The following is a 21,578-nucleotide window of genomic DNA, read 5'->3' as shown; positions in this document are numbered from 1 at the left end:
GTTTACTCATGTCCCCTCCCACTTGAACATCCCTCCCGCCTTCCCCCGCATCCCACCCCTCTAGGTTGTTGCCAAGCCCCAGTTTGAGTTCCTTGAGTCATGTAGCAAATTCCATTGGCTATCTATTTTACATATGGTAATGTATGTTTCCATGTTATTCTCTCCATACCTTCCGCTTTCTCCTTCCTCCCCCACCAGCTGTGCCCATAAGTCTGTCCTCAATGTCTGTATATCCATTGCTGCTCTGCAAATAGTTCATCAGTTCCATCTTTCTAGATTTCATATTTATGCGTTAGTATATGGCATTCGTTTTTCTCTTTCTGACTTACTTCACTCTAGGTTCGTCCACCTCGTTAGGACTGACTCAAACGTGTTCCTTTTTATGGCTGAGTAATATTCCACTTTATATATGTACCACAGCTTCTTTATCCATTCATCTGTTGATGGACATCTAGGTTGCTTCCATGTCCTAGCTATTGTAAATAGAGCTGCAGTGAACACTGGGGTACATGTGTCTTTTTAAATTTTGATTTCCTCAGGGTATATGCCTAGTAGTGGTATTGCTGGGTCATATGGTGTTTTTATTCCTAGTTTTTTAAGGGTTCTTCATATTGTTCTCCATTGTGGCTGTATAAATTTGCATTCCCACCAATAGTGCAAGAGGGTTCCCTTTTCTCCACGCCCTCTCTGGTATTTATTGTTTGTAGAATTTTTGATGATGGCCATTCTGACCGGTGTGAGGTGATATCTCATTGTGGCTTTGATTTGCATTTCTCTAATAATGAGAAATGTTGAGCATCTTTTCATGTGTTTATTAGCCCTCTTTATATCTTCTTTGAAGAAATGTCTGTTTAGGTCTTTTTCCCACTTTTTGATTGGGTTGTTTGTTTTTCTGGTATTGATTTGTATCATTTTACTAGACTTTGAGAGTAAGTTGTAGACACTGAGACCTTTCCCCTTAAATACTTGAATGTATATCTTCTGAGAACAAGAACATTCTCTTTTATAAGCCATAGGTTGTATGTGTATGTGGTGTGTGTGTGTGTGTGTGTGTGTTTAAAAATAATCTCAGAGTCAAGCACTTGAGGAGAACTTTAAGAAACCATTTGGCTCCTTCCCCTACTTCTTGCAAGTAAGTTCCTAAACAGTACAAAATTGGTATTTTTCAGGAGTGATGTATACAGATTTCTACATGGAACATGCCTGTAATAGAGTATGTGAATCCGAAGTGTAGGACCATTCTCATGATGTTCACATATGTCCCTGTAAACAAAGAAGCAAATGAATGCTATGCTAAACAAAACCTTATCTGAGGGCCACATTTGTTCCTTTGGGCATCAGCTTGTGATCCCTGGATCTATCTTCAAGGCTCCCATGGGGTGGCGTACCCACAGCTTTCTGTAGAAGCACCTTGGTACAGTCAAGTTCTTTTTTAAGTCTAACTAATTATGCAGTTGCGATTTATGAGAGATAGTGGTGTGTAGTGGTTAAGAGTGTGAAGTCCAGCCTGTGTATGCGTCTGAATCCCAGTTCCGCTACTTAATAGGATCTTGGGAAAATTACCAGACATTTCTGTGGTTCAATTTCCCCCATATGTAAAATAACAGTGCCTACCACACAGAGCTATTGTGAGGAGATATTTTTTCTTATATCCATACAGATCATGATCATGTTATAAGGAAGGTGAATGAGGCGAAAAGTCTGTTCTTTCTAGAAGTCTTAGAGGAGATGTCCATTCCTAAGCCAGAAGACTAGTTAATCTACTTTTCTCACATCGTGAGGGCTTTAGTTTCTGTTCTCATCCCTGTTCTCTGCTTAGCCCCCTTGTCGGACTTCTCCACAACTCCCGAGATTTCCCTAGTCCCAAGGAAGTCATTGCTTTAACATATTGGCTGTATGTGACCTCGGGCCAATTCCTTAATGCCTTTGGGGTTTAATTTCTTCCTCTGAAAATGGAGGTAACAGTAGTGCCTACTTCCTGAGGATGAAGTGAGTTGGTAGAATGTGCCGGACACGGAGTGAGCGCTCTGGAGCTCTAGGCTGTCGGGTGTGATCTTCGTCCCCTTCCGTGGGCATCCCCCACAACCGTGTATTCTGTACTTCTGGTCTAGATTTTCTTACCACTGGCACTCTTGCTGGTGATGGTGATGGGGGGTTCTTCCTCTTTCTTCTACGAGTGCTGTCACTAAGATACTGCACGTGCGTGCTCTGACGCTCAGTTGTGTCCAGCTCTTCGTGACTCTGTGGACTGTAGCCCACCACGTTCCTCTGTTCATGGGATTCTCTAGGCAAGAATACCGGAGTGGGTTGCCATTTCCTACTCCATATTAAGATACCAGTGGTCTTCTTTGGTCCAAATCTAAGATAGTTCTTATTCTTTTGGCCATCTTTAATATTTTTAACAGTAGAGATCATCCTGCAACAGAGGTACTGAGCAGGGGGCACTTAAAGGGGTTACGGGAAGAAGAGAGGGTCAGATGAAGGGAAGGGAAGGGAAGAGATGAGGGAGTGAGAGAGACCTGGACTGACTGATGAGTAGAGAGCCAGTGATGGAAGTATTTTGGAGAGGGGTTGGAGTTAGACATAGAGAGGATGAGTGGGGAATGGAGTCAACAGTTACAAGAGGAATAATTTCTAAGTATTGTAATAGCAAAAGGAAGCTGAGAAATAGAATAGTTGGAGGTGGTCGGGCACCCATCAAAATTCTTTCAAGAAAAGGAAGATTGTGAATGTTTTACAGCCAAAGAGGTAGCAAATAATAAAGGAAAGACTGAAGATGCTGAAAGAGAGGAACGTATGTCAAGAACAAGAGCCAAGACTGGAACTAAGAAAAACGGAGTGGGGTTAGCTTTGTTAGGAAGAGTGCTTTTTTTTCCTCCACGGTTGAGAGCATAAGGAAGGAGGTTTGCTTCCCTGGTGGCTCAGATGGTAAAGAATCTCATAATTCATGAGACCCATGTTCCATCCCTGGGTTGGGAAGATCCCCTAGAGAAGCGAATGGCAACCCACTCCAGCATTCTTGCTTGGAGAATTCCATGAACAGAGGAGCATGGTGGGCTACAGTCCACGGGGTCACAAAGAGTCGGACACAACTGAGTGACTAACACTTTCACTTTCATGTACATACTTGTGGTGGTGTGAGAGAAGCGTATGGAAAGGTGGTGGTATGGACTGAAGGTTTGAGTCCTTCTCAGATTCATATATTGAGGCCCTTACCCTCAATATATACCTCAACAGGATGGTATTTGGAGGTGGGACCTTTGAGAAGTGATTAGGTTTAGATGAGGTCATGAGAGTGGAGCCCCTCAAAGAAGAGGGAGACCCAAGCCTGCTCTCTTTCTGCTCTGTGAGGACACAGCAGGAAGAAGGTCATCTGCAAGCTGGGGCATGGACTGTCACCAGACCCCAAATCAGTTAGTGCTTTGATCTCGGACTTCAAGCCCCTAGAACTGGGAGAAATGAATGTCTGTGGTTTAGGTTTCCTAGTCTGTGGTATGTTGTTAGAGCAACCAGAGCTGAGTGAGGAAGGTCAGTGATGGTGCCGACTTCAGCAGTTTTCATTTCTTTGGTGAAGTAGGTGATAGGGTTTTCTGCTGAGATTAAGGGAGGCCATGCTTTGGAGCATGAGACCAGAGAGGATTCAGGATAGCTCTTTGGGAAGTTTGCTAGGGCATCAACAGGAGATGAGAGAAAGGATTGCCAGGCACCGTCCAGGACACTTGATGCTAGATGGCATGAATCTGTAGTGGGCCACAAGTTTTTTGTTGTTTTCTTCCAGCAGTGCTTTGCAGTAACAGGAAATTAAAATTAGAGACGTAGAGATGCTCAGGGTTATGGATCAATAGAGCAGGCAGGATGGAAGGTTAAGGGACCCAGAATCCGGGGCTGTGATAATGGAAATTTTGAATAGTTGACTGTGGAATGTTGAGCAACCCGATGTGTAGATTAATTAAGTGCTAAACACTGCATGAGTGAACCCCAGGGGAAACCAGTGGAGGAACAATTGAGCCAACCTACAGAATTATGAAAAATAAGAACTCGTTGTTGTTTAAGCCCCCACATTTTGGGCAGTGTGTGATCTAGCAATGGAAACCTGCAATGCTCTGCCTTGTGTTGGGCAACTGGGACCAGGAGCCTGGGGGCAAGGGAGCTGGTGCAGTAGGTCAGGCCCTGGGGAAGCGGAGCAGAAGAGAGTGGAGAGAGAAAGAGAAGACTTCGCATCCCATTCCCAAACCACGAACTAGGGTTATAGATATGAATTGTATCTAGAGTAGTCTAGTAGACTAGAGGTAAAAGATGTGTCACATTCCTGTATTTTTCTAAATCGAATCTAATTCCATTTCATCATGTGCAAGACCAGAAAAAGTTCAACATTAGCAATTCAGTGGCTCCTTCTTTTCTTCTCTCATATTGTCCTCAGTTAGTTAGTGTTAGTCTCTCAGTCTTGTCCAACTCTTTACGACCCCATGGGCTGTAGCCCACCAGGATCCTCTGTCCATGGAATTCTCCAGGTAAGAATACTGGAGTGGGTTGCTGTTCCCTTCTCCACGGGATCTTCCTGACCCAGGGATTGAACCCAGGTCTCCCGCATTGCAGGCCAGTTCTTTACTGTCTGAGTCACCAGGGACCACATTGTACTAGGAGGCTAGTGCAGTCTTTAGGGAAAACAAGGGCAAGAAAACCACTGTGCTGCTGAGATGTCTAGGCCTGAAGGCACGGGCATCACCCCCTTCCTCTGTGCCCAGGTCGGCTGCAGGGATCCGGACCACAGCTTCCAGAGCCCAGAGCACAGAGGAGGAATTAGCTTTCCACCGAAAGGGAGGGTGGGCGAGCTAGAGAACCTGTGGTTTGTGTACACGTGAGCTCTTGAGGTTTTGTATTGTTCTCTAGGCCACTGTGGACTCCTCAGTCGAAGGGTCTTTGCCCTTTTCTCTTATATCATCAGGACTAGACAGAAAGAAGTTCCTTGATGCTCAGAGGACATTAGGCTTTGTTTTCTGTGGTCTGCCTGGGCAAAGTGAGACAGTCTAGCTCAATGCCCTCAGAAAGCAGAAGATGGTGATGGGTTCTTCAGAGCAAAGTGGAAGAGGGACAGAGTAAAATTTTCTAAGACTGCAAGGAGCAATCTACCACCTTCTCATAGGAAGCAGCTTGCTGGTGGCAGGTCTTCAGATGCGATGGCCATGTGGATATAGCACTAAGCACCCGACCCAGCCCTTCCTACCTCCTCAGGAAGCGCATCTGTTCAGCTGATGGTGCCCTAATCAGTCTTCTACTTCACCCTGGTTCATTCTCATTGGTATTTCAACATGCTCACATCTTTCTCGTCTTAAAAAATAGAAAATCTTCCTTGACACCATGTCCCCCTCCAGACATCAATTCTTCCCCTTCACTGCACAGATACATCCATCTCAACCCTGATTTCTCCTCAGCCTTCAAGTGAAATATCCTTGGTCAAAAGTCAGAACTTGTCTCCTTCTTTACTAATTCCAGTGGACATTTTTCAGAACTTATCTTCCTTGACCTTTCAGCAGCATTTAACACCAAAGATGACTCAGTTTTTTCCGTCTCTTTCCTTAGTTTCCATGGCATCACCCTGTCCTGAATTTCAGCCTATTTCCTGGCTCCTCTTCTCTGAGTCTAGTGCAGATTCCTCACCCTTGGGCCATCGTGTCAGTGGGGGTACTCCTGTGCGCTCTGCCTGGGTCATCATCTCTTCCAGCCAAGGCGCTCTTCTTAGAGGAGCTCTTCTGGTCCTGTGGCTTTGTTACCAGATCTGGGTTTCCAGCCCAGATTTTCTCCTATGCATCTTTATACATGTCAAGTCTACCCTTTGATTTTATCCCCTTCGAAAGCTAGTAAGTTAGCCTATTACTGTTTCTGGGATATAGGCAGAAGACCTGAGACCTGGGTCAGCGACCCAGGACTTCATTTAAATATTTTTGAGGGAATTCCCTGGAGGTCCAGTGGTTAAGACTCTGTGCTTCCACGGCAGGGGGCACGGGTTTGACCCCTGGTCAGAAAACTAAGATTCTGCATGCTTTGACATGTGGCCAGTAAATAAGTAAATAAATAAATAAGGTTGAAAGTTTCTCATAGTGGCACGGGGGATCAATTACATTGCTGACACAGCACAATGCAATTCTAAGTTTCTCTTTATGTGCTATACGTGTCTTCACAAAGTGCATCATGATGGCAGCTATTCCCTAGAAAAGAACCAGCAAAAGGAGGATTGCGTATATAATTAAAAAATTTCTAGTAGTTGTATTTTAAAAAAGTAAAAGAGAAACAGGTAAAACAATGTGTTTTATTTAACCGATATGTCTAAAATATGATTTCAACATGTAATCAATTAAAAATTATTAATGGATGTTTTACATTTTTTTATACTAATTTTTGAAATCCGTATAGATTTTTCACTTAGAGCCCATTTTAATCTGGACTAGTCACATTTCCGGTGCTCTATAGCCGGTGGAGGTAGTGGCTTCGGTACTGCATGGTGCAGGCCTGAAATTTCTCTTTTTTCCCCCCAGCCTACCTCCCCAAGATTTGTAACCTACAAGGGCATACAAACGCTGCCCTCCTCACTTCCCTGCCTTCCCTTTGTTTCTGTGAGTTAAGGCAGCCTTTATCCTTATCCTTCTGAGTTTGGAGTTGAAGCAGTTCTCTGATTCACAGAGCAGAAGGCCTAGAAGGTTATGGAAAAGATAAATCCATGACTGTTTATCAAATTATATTTTTTTGTCCCTGCCTCATTAACTATTTGTTCTAATGTATGCAATAGCCAGTCTGATGTTACAAGAATATTACTACGCTGGTGTTAGCCAGTTTCATGGGTCATCTTTAGCTGCTTCTTGAGAGAAAGTATAATCTTGTAAAATATTTTAGTCTCTAGCAACAGTGTCATGTTCAGATCCTGCCTCAGTGAGGCATGTGGGCATGAAGAGCAGTGAGACTAAGGAGCTCAGGGAGGTTGACATGAAAACATTACATGTTTAGTTGGCTCTCAGATCAGTGAAGACCAAGAACCCTGTATTCCACAGTTACTGACTTCAGGTTTTCTCTTGATACCCATCCTTCAGCCTCCTGAAGTGAAGAACTTAAAAATTCTTATTTAAAATGTTTTCTCTGTAAAATAGAGAGTAAATATAATACCACAGATATTAGCCAGAATGGTAAAGAAGTTAAATATTCTAGTTAAGTGAACATTAGTTAAGTTGTTAACATTAGTTAACATTAACATCTAGTTAAGTTGAACAAGTTAACTTTCAAAATATCACAACTTTTTAACCATTTTAAATGAAAACATTTAATAATCTATTATAAATCCCCTGAGCATCCAGAGAGTACTAAATATAGCTTATACTTTTCTTAGGTTATTGTTAAATTGAATTACATTCCTATGGGGGAGGGGGTGAGGAATAACTAATATTTGTTGAGTGGCTACTCTGTCAAGAGCTGGGCTTTATGTTATGGTGGCTCATATTATTTGACCATTAGAGTGTTCTCAGCCCAGTTCTGAGTATTTCAAGGAAGAATCTGTGTTTCACCTACCAGGTAGGCTTATGCATGCAGATTAACCTGCCCACTCTAGCAAATTAGAGGGCTGGAGTTGGAACCCTAGCAGTCTGCCAGTGGCTTCCCCTGTGGCTCAGCAGTAAAGAATCTGCCTGCAAAGGAAGAGATGCAAGAGGTGAGGGTTTGATCCCTGGGTCGGGAAGATCCCCGGGAGAAGGAAATGACAGCCCACTCCACTATTCTTGCCTGGGAAATCCCAGGATATGGGAGACTGGTGGGCTATGGCCCGTGGGGTCTCAAAACAGTTGAACGTGACTTAGTGACTAAACAACAACAGGAGTCTGCCTCTAGAGGTCCTACTTGTAGGTGCCCTGCCCCTAGACTTCCCCTCACTAGACATTATCATCCTCATTTTACAGGTGTGGAAACTGTGGCTCAAAAGAATTAACAAACACTTAAAACCAGTTAGGAAGTGGCAGGGTTTGCGCCTGCCAGTCAGCACAAACACTTCTTTCTTCTCTCTTGGCTTCACTTGTCTGCCTTTTCCTTTCCTCAGAAAGTATCTTCCATCCTCTTGAGGCAGTGTTTATTACATGACTTTGTTTGCTGTGCTATACCTGCTCTGAAATAATTTAGAGAAACATAGTGCTTGTTTTTTCAGAGTTTATATTCTAAAACAACTGACTACTTTTTTTTCCCACAGAGAGGTCGGAACAATTATCAGGTCATTAGGATGCTGCCCTAGTGAAGGAGAGCTACATGATCTGATTGCAGAGGTAAGTAGGCTAAGAAACTTTCATTCATGGCTGATTGAAATGGAATGACTCTTAGCATGGCTCTATCTTCTTGTAAAAAAAAAAAAAAATCCTTACCTGAAGTGAAAAATACCCTAAATTACCAAATATACTCAGTGAAGACATTAGGACAGCTATGAACGTGCGTGCATGCTAAGTCGCTTTAGTCATGTCTGACGCTTTGCGACCCCATGGACTGTAGCCCGCCAGGTTCCTCTGTCCATGGGATTCTCCAGGCAAGAATACTTGAGTGGGTTGCCATGCCTTCCTCCAGGAGATCTTTCTGACCCAGGAATCAAAACTGTGACTCCTGCATTGCAGGTGGATTCTTTACCGCTGAGCCACCAGGGAAGCCCTAGGACAGCTATGTGAATTAGCAAATCAACAGAATCTGCAAGAATTGATATCAAATCTTAAAGAAATGTTTATGACCAATAATGTGATGGATCAAGTAAGGACCTCACTTTAGATATTACACTCTTTGTAATTAGTTGAAGAAAGGCCAGTAGACACAGAGGACTGACTGTGTGCAGAATGAATATTGACAGATGAATATAGTAAATGTCAGTTTACAGGGAATAGAAAGAGTAGAGACTGTGCATTTGAGGAAATAAAACTAACTTCCAGAAATAGTAGTAAATAAAATAATAACTCACTTGACATTGAATTTTGAAAATGCTTATTTGTAATAGTGTAGATGAGTTGCTGGAGGGACTTATCTTATAAATGGTGATGAGAAGCCCAAAACCAGAGAGCTTCACGCCTTGTTTGGTTTTCCAGAAGAGTATCTGATCAGATTTCAAGTACAACTTTCAGTTCAACAAGGCAGAGGCCTCGAGGGAAAAAAACTACCTGGTCAGCCACTAGAAAACTCCTTTCAAACTTGCTTATTAGGTATGTGGGTTTTGGTGGAGGCCAAGTATCAACAAAGAGGATAGGGACAAAGGCAAGCATGTATGATTTTATTTATCTCCTTATTCCCTGCACCCAGCATAGTACTTGCCTGTCCAGTTTTACCCAGAAGAGAAGGAAGTGACTCTGGGTGAGTCACTTAACCTCTGCATCAGTTTCTCCATAATAATACTTACTTCAGAATTGGCTTCAAAGATAAATGAAGTAATGTATAAGAAGACAAGTTTTGAATCCTAAAGTACATAGATTGGAAAGATGACTGTTGCTCCACATTAACACTTTTTAATAATTTTGTATTGGAGTCTAGTTTATTTACAGTGTTGTTGGTTTCAGGTGTCCAGCAAGTGATTGTTATACACATACATACATACATTCTTTTTCAGGTTCTTTTCCTATGTAAGTTGTTACCGAATCTTGAGTAGAGTTTGCTCTGCAATACAGGAGGTCCTTGTTTATTGTCTGTTTTATACATAGTAGTACGGACACGACTGAGCGACTTCACTTTCACTCTTCACTTTCATGCATTGGAGAAGGAACTGGCAACCCACTCCAGTGTTCTTGCCTGGAGAATCCCAGGGACGGGGGAGCCTGATGGGCTGCCGTCTATGGGGTCGCACAGAGTCGGACACGACTGCAGTGACTTAGCGGCATGGATATGTTAATCATAAACTCCTCATTTATCCTTCCCCCACATTTCCTCTTTAGTAACCATGTTTGTTTTCTAACCCTGTGATTCTGTTTCTGTTTTGTCCATAAGTTCACTCACATTACCATTTTGATAACTAAAAACCAAGTACCAATTTTTATTAGCATTTAAAAATATTCAATAAAGGAGGAAACTGTTTTCCATTTTGGGGTCCAGTAAAGTCATTTTTCGGAGAAGGCAACGGCACCCCACTCCAGTACTCTTGCCTGGAAAATCCCATGGACAGAGGAGCCTGGTGGGCTGCAGTCCATGGGGTCGCGAAGAATCGGACATGACTGAGCAACTTCCCTTTCACTTTTCACTTTCATGCATTGGAGAAGGAAATGGCAACCCACTCCAGTGTTCTTGCCTGGAGAATCCCAGGGACGGGGGAGCCTGGTGGGCTGCCATGGGGTCGCACAGAGTCAGACACAACTGAAGTGACTTAGCAGCAGCAGCAGCAAAGTCATTTCTCCTGAGTAGCAGGAAAAAACATCTCCTGCATTGGTCCTCACTAACAAAAAGTGTTGATCACTCCCTTAAAGTGACTATCATCAAAGCTAGAATTTGTATTGGGGAGAGGAAAGTTGGCACTGTGGAAGAGCTATGAACTGGAAGATAAATTTACAGTGAAATCACAATTATTGTTTGTAATTGAGTAGACTAAGTGGAGCAGTAATGAAAAATACCTCTGAAACTTTAGAACCTAATTCTTTTATGGTTTGCTTGTATGTATTAATCTAAAGCAGGGATCAGCAAACCACAACTCCTGGGCCAAATCCAGTCCACAACCTACTTTTGTAAAGTCTTATTGGAACACAGCTAGACTCATTTTGTTGTTGTTGTTCAGTCGCTAAGTTATGTCTGACTCTCTGCAACCCCATGGACTGCAACACGCCAGGCTCCTCTGTCCTCCCCTAGCTCCTGGAGTTTGCTCAGATTCGTGTCCATTAAGTCATTGATACAATCTAACCATCTTATCCTCCACTGCCCCTTTTTCCTTTTGCCTTCAATTTTTCCCATCATCAGGGTAAGACTTATTTACTTACATATTATCTATAGCTATTTACTTACTACAAGAGTGGAGTTAAGAAACCATATGATTTGCAAAGCTTAAAGGTTCTGGCTTTTACAGAAAAGGTTTGCCAACTCCTGATCTATATATAGGTTTCTCTGGCAAAGTAGACCAAATACTATGTCTAGTGTTAGGAGATTGGAATTCAGATCCCATAACTACTGCTTACAGCTGTGTGGCCTTTGGTGAGCCACTTAATCTTTCGAAGTCTGGTTTCACATGCAAAAGGAATGCAACAATACCATGGTGTTTTATGAGTATTTAATAACTGTAAGGAATCAGCTGTTGCTTGGTGGGCACTCTGCATATTTGGATTTGCTTGCTGTGTAGATGACTTGCTACCAAAACACCCCCACAGGTTTGGGCAGTTAGCCACAGTAGGTGTTCAGGTCCCAGTGTTTTATTTTGTCTTTACTGTTTTCTTAGGTACATTGACACAACTTTTGAAAATTACAGATATTTAGAACAGTTATGGTCTCATGAAGATCACTGAGCTATCTAAGCTCTGCTGCTGCTGCTAAGTCACTTCAGTCGTGTCCGACTCTGTGCGACGCCATAGACGGCAGCCCACCAGGCTCCCCTGTCCCTGGGATTCTCCAGGCAAGAACACTGGAGTGGGGTGCCGTTTCCTTCTCCACATACAAAGCTACATAATAGTAAATGTCTAGAGGTAGATGTCATATTGCTAACTGCTCTGTAGTAGTTTCAGAACTGAAACTGTTTCTGCCTCATTTGTTCTGAAGTGAAATAGTGACTATACTTTAAAATTCTTCTATAAAAAATTGGAGTCTGTGTTTGGTTCTCTAATTGTCATTTAATTGAATTTTATTGTAGATTCATACTAACTTTCAGTTGTCCACTTCCTGGAGATCAATTTGAAATCCAGTGTTTCTCTTGAAATAGATCATTTTAAAAAATCACTCTGCATTGATCCCTCTACTTAATATTCTGTAGTTAACCACTGGTTCCACATAATCTCTGTCTGTTTGGAATGTCACAAACCCAGCAAAAATGAGAAAGGTTAATGAAAATCTTATCAACCTACAGGTTACTAAACAATTTTTCCTTTGATATTAAGTTAGAGCCACCTGGGATCTTCAATGTGCAAGAGCTGGGAGGAGATAATGACATTTCAGTACAAGTGGAAAGAATGTTTAGTGGTCTGCATCCTTTGAAGTTCAAACCTAAGTGTACTTACGGAGAATTTAAAGTAATTACAAAAGAGAACTAAAAGATGTTTGGAAAATAATATCAATGCTGGTGAGATTATTACATTGCACAGTGATTTTTAAAAAGGTCAAGTCATCAGGAAAGTCTAAAAATCAAAAATGTGTGTGCACCTAATAACAGAGCTTTAGTATACATAAAGCAAACATAGACAGATTAGAGGGAAAAAAAGACAATTCCATAATCACAGATGATGATTACAGTAAACTTCCCTAAGTAACTGATAGAATAGCTATATAAAATATTAGCAAAGATATAGAAGATATGAACAATACCATCAACCACTCCAACCTAACTGGTATTTATAGAACACTACCCTGAACGATGGTGTGATCACTGACCTAGAACCAGACATCCTGGAATGTGAAGTGGGCCTTAGAAAGCATCACTACGAAAAAGCTAGTGGAAGTGATGGAATTCCAGTTGAGCTCTTTCAAATCCTGAAAGATGATGCTGTGAAAGTGCTGCACTCAGTATGCCAGCAAATTTGGAAAACTCAGCAGTGGCCACAGGACTGGAAAAGGTCAGTTTTCATTCCAATCCCAAAGAAAGGCAATGCCAAAGAATGCTCAAACTACCGCACAATTGCACTCATCTCACACGCTAGTAAAGTAATGCTCAAAATTCTCCAAGCCAGACTTCAGCAATATGTGAACCGTGAACTTCCTGATGTTCAAGCTGGTTTTAGAAAAGGCAGAGGAACCAGAGATCAAATTGCCAACATGCACTGGATCATGGAAAAAGCAAGAGAGGTCCAGAAAAACATCTATTTATGCTTTATTGACTATGCCAAAGCCTTTGACTATGTGGATCACAATAAACTGTGGAAAATTCTGAAAGCGATGGGAATACCAGACCACCTGATCTGCCTTTTGAGAAATCTATATGCAGGTCAGGAAGCAACAGTTAGAACTGGACATGGAACAACAGAGGGTTCCAAATTGGAAAAGGAGTATGTCAAGGTTGTGTATTGTCACCCTGCTTATTTAACTTATATGCAGAGTACATCATGAGAAATGCTGGACTGGAAGAAGCACAAGCTGGAATCAAGGTTGCCAGGAGAAGTATCAATAACCTCAGATATGCAGATGACACCACCCTTATGGCAGAAAGTGAAGAGGAACTCAAAAGCCTCTTGATGAAAGTGAAAGTGGAGAGTGAAAAAGTTGGCTTAAAGCTCAACATTCAGAAAACAAAGATCATGGCATCTGGTCCCATCACTTCATGGGATATAGATGGGGAAACAGTGGAAACAGTGTCAGACTTTATTTTTTTGGGCTCCAGAATCACTGCAGATGGTGACTGCAGCCATGAAATTAAAAGACGCTTAGTCCTTGGAAGGAAAGTTATGACCAACCTAGATAGCATATTCAAAAGCAGAGACATTACTTTTCCAACAAAGGTTCGTCTAGTCAAGGCTATGGTTTTTCCAGTGGTCACGTATGGATGTGAGAGTTGGACTGTGAAGAAGGCTGAGCGCCGAAGAATTGATGCTTTTGAACTGTGGTGTTTGAGAAGACCCTTGAGAGTCCCTTGGACTGCAAGGAGATCCAACCAGTCCATCCTAAAGGAGATCAGCCCTGGGATTTCTTTGGAAGGACTGATGCTAAAGCTGAAACTCCAGTACTTTGGCCACCTCATGTGAAGCGTTGACTCATTGGAAAGGACTCTGAGGCTGGAGGGGATTGGGGGCAGGAGGAGAAGGGGACGACAGAGGATGAGATGGCTGGATGGCATCACTGACTCGATGGACGTGAGTCTGGGTGAACTCAGGGAGTTGGTGATGGACAGGGAGGCCTGGCGTGCTGCGATTTATGGGGTCGCACAGTCGGACACGACTGAGCAACTGAACTGAACTGAACCCTGAACAACTGCAATATACATGTTCTTTCCCTGTGTACATGGAGTGTTCATTAAGGAGTACTAGGCCACAAAACAAATCTTAGTAGATTTTTAATACCCCAAAAAATGAATTAAATGGAGAGCAATTGAGAATAAGATCGTTAGAAAATCCTCAAGTACTTGGAATTATACTTATTTTTAAAAAAAATTTTATTTATTTATTTTTTGAGAGATAATTCCTTTACAGAATTTTGTTGCTTTCTGTCAAACCTCAACATGAATCAGTGATAGGTATACATATATACCCTCCCTTTTGAAACCCCCTGCCATCTCCCTCCCCATCTCACCCCTCTAGGTTGATACGGAGCCCCTGTTTGAGTTTCCTGAGCCATTGAGCAAATTCCCATTGGCTATGTATTTTCCCCATAAGCAACATACTTCTAAATAATTCATGAATCAAAGAAGAAATCACAAGGAAAATTAGAAAACATTTTGTCCTGAGTGATAGTGAAGATACAACATGTCAAACTTTGTGGGATGCAGGTAAAACGTCACTTAGAGGACAATTTACCACTTTAAGTGTTTATATTAGAAAAGACAAAAAAATCTACAAATAATTATCTAAATTCTCATAAGAAACTAGAAAAACAAGACCAACATACACACAATATAAATAGAGGGAAGAAAATTATAAAGAGCAGAAATCAGTGAAATAGAAAATGGACAGAGAAAAATCACTGAAAGAAAATATGAATCTGTTCGAATACAGTTGATAAATTTATAGCTAAGTACATTGAGATACAAATTATCAATATCAAGATTAAAGGGAACTGTATTCAATACCTTGTAATAGCCTATAATGGAGAAGAATCTGAAGAAGAATATATATAAACATATGTATGTATATATAAATATAAAGCTGAATCACTTTGCTGTATACCTGAAACTAACATAACATTGTAAATCAACTCTACTTCAATAAAAAGTGTTTTAAATTATCTTTTATTTAATTATGAAATTTCCCTTCTACCAGTTCTTAATAGTACTAGAGCTATAGTCACTTCTTGAAACAGAAATTAAAGAGTAGCTTCTGTATAAAAAATTTTTAAGATGAAGAATGGGTTTTCATTATCCTCAAATAATAACAAATCATTATCAAAAACTGTATGCCAATGAGTCTGACAACTTAGATAAATGGATAAATCCCCTGAGAGACACAGATGACCAAAACTGACTCAACAAAAACTGGAGAATTTGAATAGTACCATATTGATTACCAAAATTAAATTTATAATTAAAAATTTTCTCACAAAATTAGAGATTCAGATGAATTCACTGGTGAATTTGCTCTAACATTTATGGAAGAAGGCGTACCAATTCTATACAAAAATATTTCTGAAAATATTACAGGAAAGAACACTTTTCTAGCTCAGTTTTTGAGGCTAGTATCACTCTGATACCAAAACCAAGCAATCATATTACAAGAAATAAAACTATGGACCGTATTAACACAGATGCAAAAAAATCCTTAATAAAATTTTATCAAATTAATTTCAACAATATGTTAAAAAGGATAGTACATCACGAGCAAGTGCCATTTATACCAGAAATTTAAGGTTAGCTTAATATTAATCAATGTAATTTACTACATTAATAGAACAAAGTAGATAAATGATATGATCATTTGAATAAATACAGAGAAAACATTGAAAAAATTCTACACTCATTGAAGATAATAATACCCAGCAATATGAGAAGAAAAGGAAACTCCTTTACCTGGCTAAGGACATCTACAAAAAGCCCTAAGGCTAACGTCTTGCTCATTGGTGAAAACTCAGTGCTTTCTGCCTAAAATCAGGAATGTCCATGTTCATCACTCCTAGTCATCACTCTGCTTGAAATCTTAGCTAGTGCAACAAGGCAAGAAACAATAACAGCAAATACACAGTTTGGATAATAAAAAGTAAAACTACATGATTGTGCATGTAGAAGATCCTAAGAAATTTACCAAAAAGCCATTAGAACTAATATATGAAGTTAGCCGAGCTACAGGCTACAAAGTCAACATACAAAATTCATTATATTTCTATAAACTATAAGTTAACAATTAGAAAAATTAAGCAATCAGTTCCATTTATAATAGCCTAAAAGTGAAATAATAAAGTTAACAAAAGATAGACGAGACTCATGTACTGAAAACAGCAAACATTGTAGAGGGAAATTAAGATTTAAATAAATGAACAGATATACATATTTGTGAATTAGAAAGCTCAATATTTTTAAGATACTCTTCTCAGATTGATCTCTAGATTCAACACACTTTCAACCAATCATAGCAAAATTTTCTGAAGGAATATACAAACTGATTCTAAAGTTTGAATGGAAACGTGAAAGACCTTGAACAACCAAAATAATTTTGACAAAAAGGACAAAGATGGATTTATACCACCTCATATGCAGATGACACCACCCTTATGGCAGAAAGTGAAGAAGAACTAAAGAGCCTCTTGATGAAAGTGAAAGAGGAGAGTGAAAAAGTTGGCTTAAAGCTCAACATCCAGAAAACAGATCATGGCATCTGGTCCCATCACTTCGTGGGAAATAGATGGGGAAACAGTGGAAAGCGTGTCAGACTTTATTTTTCGGGGCTCCAAAATCACTGCAGATGGTGATTGCAGCCATGAAATTAAAAGACACTTACTCCTTGGAAGGAAAGTCATGACCAACCTAGACAGCATATTAAGAAGCAGAGACATTACTTTGCCAACAAAGGTCTGTCTAGTCAAGGCCCTGGTTTTTCCAGTGGTCACGTATGGATGTGAGAGTTGGACTATAAAGAAAGCTGAGCGTCAAAAGAACTGATGCTTTTGAACTGTGGTGTTGGAGAAGACTCTTGAGAGTCCCTTGGACTGCAAAGAGATCCAACCAGTCCATCCAAAAGGAGATCAGTCCTGGGTGTTCATTGGAAGGACTGATGATGAAGCTGAAACTCCAATACTTTGGCCACCTCATGCGAATAACTGACTCATTTGAAAAGACCCTGATGCTGGGAAAGATTGAGGGCAGGAGGAGAAGGGGATGACAGAGGATGAGATGGTTGGATGGCATCACTGACTCAATGGACATGAGTCTGGGTAGGCTCTGGGAGTTGGTGATGGACAGGGAGGCCTGGCGTGCTGCAGTTCATGGGGTTGCAAAGAGTCAGACATGACTGAGCGACTGAACTGAACTGAACTGATTGCAGATTTACTATGAAGCTTCAGTAACCTCGAGTATTATATTTGTACACATATTGTGTGGTATCATGCACAGTGTGATATTTTGTACACTGGTACACATATAGATCAGTGGAACTGACTAGAGAATTGAGAAAGAGAACCACACATATCTTTGACATAGGTGCCAACATCATTCGATGAGAAAAGGATAATCATTTCAATAAATAGCATTTGAGCAAATGGTTATCTGAATAGAAAGAAACAACACTCTTTTCAACATTCTTTTACTCCATATACAAAAATTAACTTGAAATGGATCATAGAACTGAACATGAGAGCTAAATCTATAAAACATAGGGAAAACTTTGTGATGTTGGGTTAGCCAAAGATTTCTTAGATAAAGAGACAAGAAACCATGAACCATAAAGGAACAACAATGATTAATTTCATCAACATTAAAAACTTTTGCCCATCAAAGGGCAGAGCTAAAAACATACAGGGCTTCACTGGTGGTCCAGTGGTTAAGAGTCCGCCTTGTAATACAGGGGCCACTAGTTCAATCCCTCGTCTGAAGAAGATCCCACGTGCTGTGGAGCAACTAAGCCCATGTGCCGCAACTCCTAAGCCCAAGCTCTAGACCCCTTGAGCCTCAACCATTGAAACCCGTGCGCCCTAGAGCCCATGCTCTGCAACAAGAGAAACCACTACAATGAGAAGCCTGCACGCCACAACAAAGAGTAGCTCTTGTTCGCTGCAGCTAGAGAGAGCCCACATGCAGCAATGAAGACCCAGAAATGGATTGGGGGAAAATATTTGAAAGATAATTTATTTGATATTGTACAATTCATTTGATAATATATGAATGTCTGTGCTGCGTTTAGTCGCTCAGTCATGTCCGACTTTTTGCCACCCCATGGACTGTAGCCCGCCAGGCTCCTCTGTTCATGAGATTCTCCAGGAAAGAATATTGGAGTGGTTTGCTATGCCCTCCTCCAGGGGCTCTTCTCAACCCAGGAATTGAACCGGGGTCTTCTGAATTGGAGGCGGATTCTTTACCAGCTGAGCTACCAGGGAAGCCCATGTGAATGTCTGTTTCAACCTAATTTTTTAAATAGCCAAAGATTTGTACGGACATTTTGTGGAAAAAAAAAAAAAGTATCAGTGGCCCATAAGCACATAAAAAGATGATGAATGTCTCTAGTCAGTGGGGATAATGAGGGGCCACTACACATCTGCTAGAATGGCTAAGATTTGAGTCTGAAAATGTTAAATGTTGGCAAGCCCATTGATGAAAGTGGAGTGTTAATGTTCCCTACTATTATTATTGTATTACTCTTCATTTCTCTGTTTATGTCTGTTAATATTTGCTTTATGTATTTAGGTGCTCCTGGGTTCAGTACATAAATATTTACAATTGTTATATCTTCTTGTCGGGTTGACCCCTTTACCACTATGTAATGTCCTTCTCTGTCTCTTGTTATATTCTTTTCATTTTGCCTAATTTTCTTTATGTCTATGTGTTAAGTAGGTCAGTTGTGTTTCCCAGTCTTGGAGTAGTGGCCTTATGTAGGTGTCCTGGGGGCTCAGCAGCATGCTCTCCTCTGATCACCAGAGCTATATGCCCCCTGTGTGGGCTGCGTGTGCCCTTCTATTGTGGCAGGGCTGACTACTGTGGGCGTGCTGGTGAGGGGACTGGCCCCCAGTTCACTTGGTTGCAAGGCCCTGCCTCTCACTGAAGGGTGGGATAGGCTTCCTGTGTGGTTTGGCTGAGCAGCCCTGTGAGGGGTGCAACTGCTGCTGGACCCCTGGAGGGCAGGGCTGAGTCCATCCGCAGCTGTCTGTGTGGCCTGGGGAGAACACGTGAGGGAGGGGCTGCTGCCAGCCCACTGGCGGGTGAACACGCCCCCAGCAGAGGTTTGCTAGTGAAGGATTCTGAAATGGAGCTCGGCAGTGATGGTGTCATTGTGGTAGAAGAAGCTCGCGGAAAAGGCTGCTACCAGTGTCTTCATCCCTTGGAGGTCCAGCTGCTTCCTGCCTCTCTGGGAGGCTCTCCAAGATTAGCAAGTAGGTCTGACCTAGGCTCCTTCTGACTACTGCTTCTGAGCATTCAGAGTGTGAGATTTTATGTGCACCTTTTAAGAGAGGAGTCTCTGTTTCCTATAGCCCCCCAGCTCTCCTGTTCACAAAGGCAGACCTGCTGGGGGCTCATCTGGTGCAGGACCCTGAACTGGGAAGCCCAAATGGGGCTTGAACCTCTTACTCCTTGGTGGGAACCTCTGCAATTGTGACCATCCTTCTGTTTGTGGGCGACTTACCTGGGAGTGTTGTTCAGTCTCTCAGTCATGTCCAACTCTTTGCGACCCCGTGGACTGCAGCATGCCAGGCTTCCCAGTCCTTCAACATCTCTTGGAGTTTACCCAAACTCACGTCCATTGAATTGGTGATGACATTCAACAATCTTATCCTCTCTTGTCCCCTTCTCCTCCTGCCTTCAATTTTTCCCAGCATCAGAGTCCTTTCTAATGAGTCAGCTCTTTGGATCAGGTGGCCAAAGAATTGGAGCTTCAGCTTCAGCATCAGTCCTCCCAATGAATATTCAGGGTTGATTTCCTTTAAGGATTGACTGGTTTGCTCTCCTTGCAGTCCAAGGGACTCTCAAGAGTCTTCTCCAGCACCACATTCAAAAGCATCAGTTCTTCGGTGCTCAGCCTTCTTAATGGTCCAACTCTCACATACAAATATGACTATTGGAAAAACCATAGCTTTGACTAGACGGGCCTTTGTTGGCAAAGTAATGTCTCTGCTTTTTAATACTCTGTCTCAGTTCAGTTCAGTTCAGTTCAGTCGCTTAGTCATGTCTGACTCTTTGCGACCCCACAGACTGCAGCACGTCAGGCCTCCCTGTCTGTCACCAACTCTCAGGGTTTACATAAAATCATGTCCATTGAGCTGGTGATGCCATCCAACCATCTCATCCTCTGTCGTCCCCTTCTCCTCCTGCCTTCAATCTTTCCTAGCATCAGGGTCTTTTCAAATGAGTCAGTTCTTCTGATCAGGTGGCCAAAGTATTGGAGTTTCAGCTTCAACATCAGTTTTTTCAATGAATATTCAGTACTGATTTCCTTTAGGATGGACTGGTTTGATCTTCTTGCAGTCCAGGGGACTCTCAAGAGTCTTCTCCAACACCACAGTTCAAAAGCATCAATTCTTCGGCACTCAGCTTTCTTTATACTCCAACTCTCACATCCGTACATGACCACTGGAAAAACCATAGCTTTGACTAGATGGACCTTTGTTGGCAAAGTAATATCTCTGCTTTTTAATATGTTGTCTAGGTTGGTCATAACTTTTCTTCCAAGGAGCAAGTGTCTTTTAATTTCATGGCTGCAGTCACGATCTGCAGTGATTTTAGAGCCCCCAAAAATAAAGTCTGACACTATTTCCACTGTTTCCCCATCTATTTGCCACGAAGTGATGGGACCAGATACTATGATCTTAGTTTTCTGAATGTTGAGTTTTAAGCCAACTTTTTCACTCTCCTCTTTCACTTTCATCAAGAGGCTCTTTAGTTCTCCTTGCTTTCTGCCATAAGGGTGGTATCATCTGCATATTAAGGGTTATTGATATTTCTCCTGGCAATCTTGATTCCAGCTTGTGCTTCATCCAGCCCAAGGTTTCTCATGATATACTCTGAATATAAGTTAAATAAGTAGGGTGACAATATACAGCCTTGACGTACTCCATTCCTGATTTGGAACCAGTCTGTTGTTCCATATCCAATTCTAACTGTTGCTTCCTGACCTGCATATAGGTTTCTCAAGAGGCAGGTCAGGTGGTCTGGTAATCCCATTTCTTTCAGAATTTTCCACAGTTTGTTGTGATCCACACAGTCAAAGGCTTTGACATAGTCAATAAAACAGAAGTAGATGTTTTTCTGGAACTCTCTTGTTTTTTCCATGATCCAACATATACTGGCAATTTGATATCTGGTTTCTCTGCCTTTTCTAAAGCTTGAAAATCTGGAAGTTCACAGTTCATGTACTGTTAAAGCCTGGCTTGGAGAATTTTGAGCACTACTTTGCTAGCGTGTGAGATTAGTGCCATTTTGCGGTAGTTTGAGCATTCTTTGGCATTGCCTTTCTTTGGGATTGGAATGAAAACTGACCTTTTCCAGTCCTGTGGCCACTGCTGAGTTTTCCAAATTTGCTGGCATATTGAGCGCAGCACTTTCACAGCATCATCTTTTAGGATTTGAAATAGCTCCACTGGAATTCCATCACCTCCACTAGCTTTGTTCGTAGTGATGC

General features: G+C 41.6%; 1 protein-coding gene across 4 annotated transcripts in view; it reads left to right on the top strand.

Moving 5' to 3' along the window:
• EFCAB2 (EF-hand calcium binding domain 2) overlaps positions 1-21,578 on the top strand; it is a 111,600-nt gene that overhangs the window by 73,098 nt on the left and 16,924 nt on the right. For all 4 annotated transcript variants that reach the window (XM_027564674.1, XM_027564675.1, XM_027564673.1 and 1 more), the window contains one exon: positions 8,222-8,294. In XM_027564674.1, coding sequence (XP_027420475.1) covers positions 8,222-8,294 — 73 coding nt within the window. The remainder of the gene's footprint in view (positions 1-8,221; positions 8,295-21,578) is intronic.

This window comes from Bos indicus x Bos taurus, chromosome 16 (assembly GCF_003369695.1).
Source record: "Bos indicus x Bos taurus breed Angus x Brahman F1 hybrid chromosome 16, Bos_hybrid_MaternalHap_v2.0, whole genome shotgun sequence".
NCBI lineage: Eukaryota > Metazoa > Chordata > Mammalia > Artiodactyla > Bovidae > Bos > Bos indicus x Bos taurus.
The sequence above is the reverse complement of the archived record's forward strand: the minus strand, read 5'-3'. Positions and strand labels throughout refer to the sequence as shown.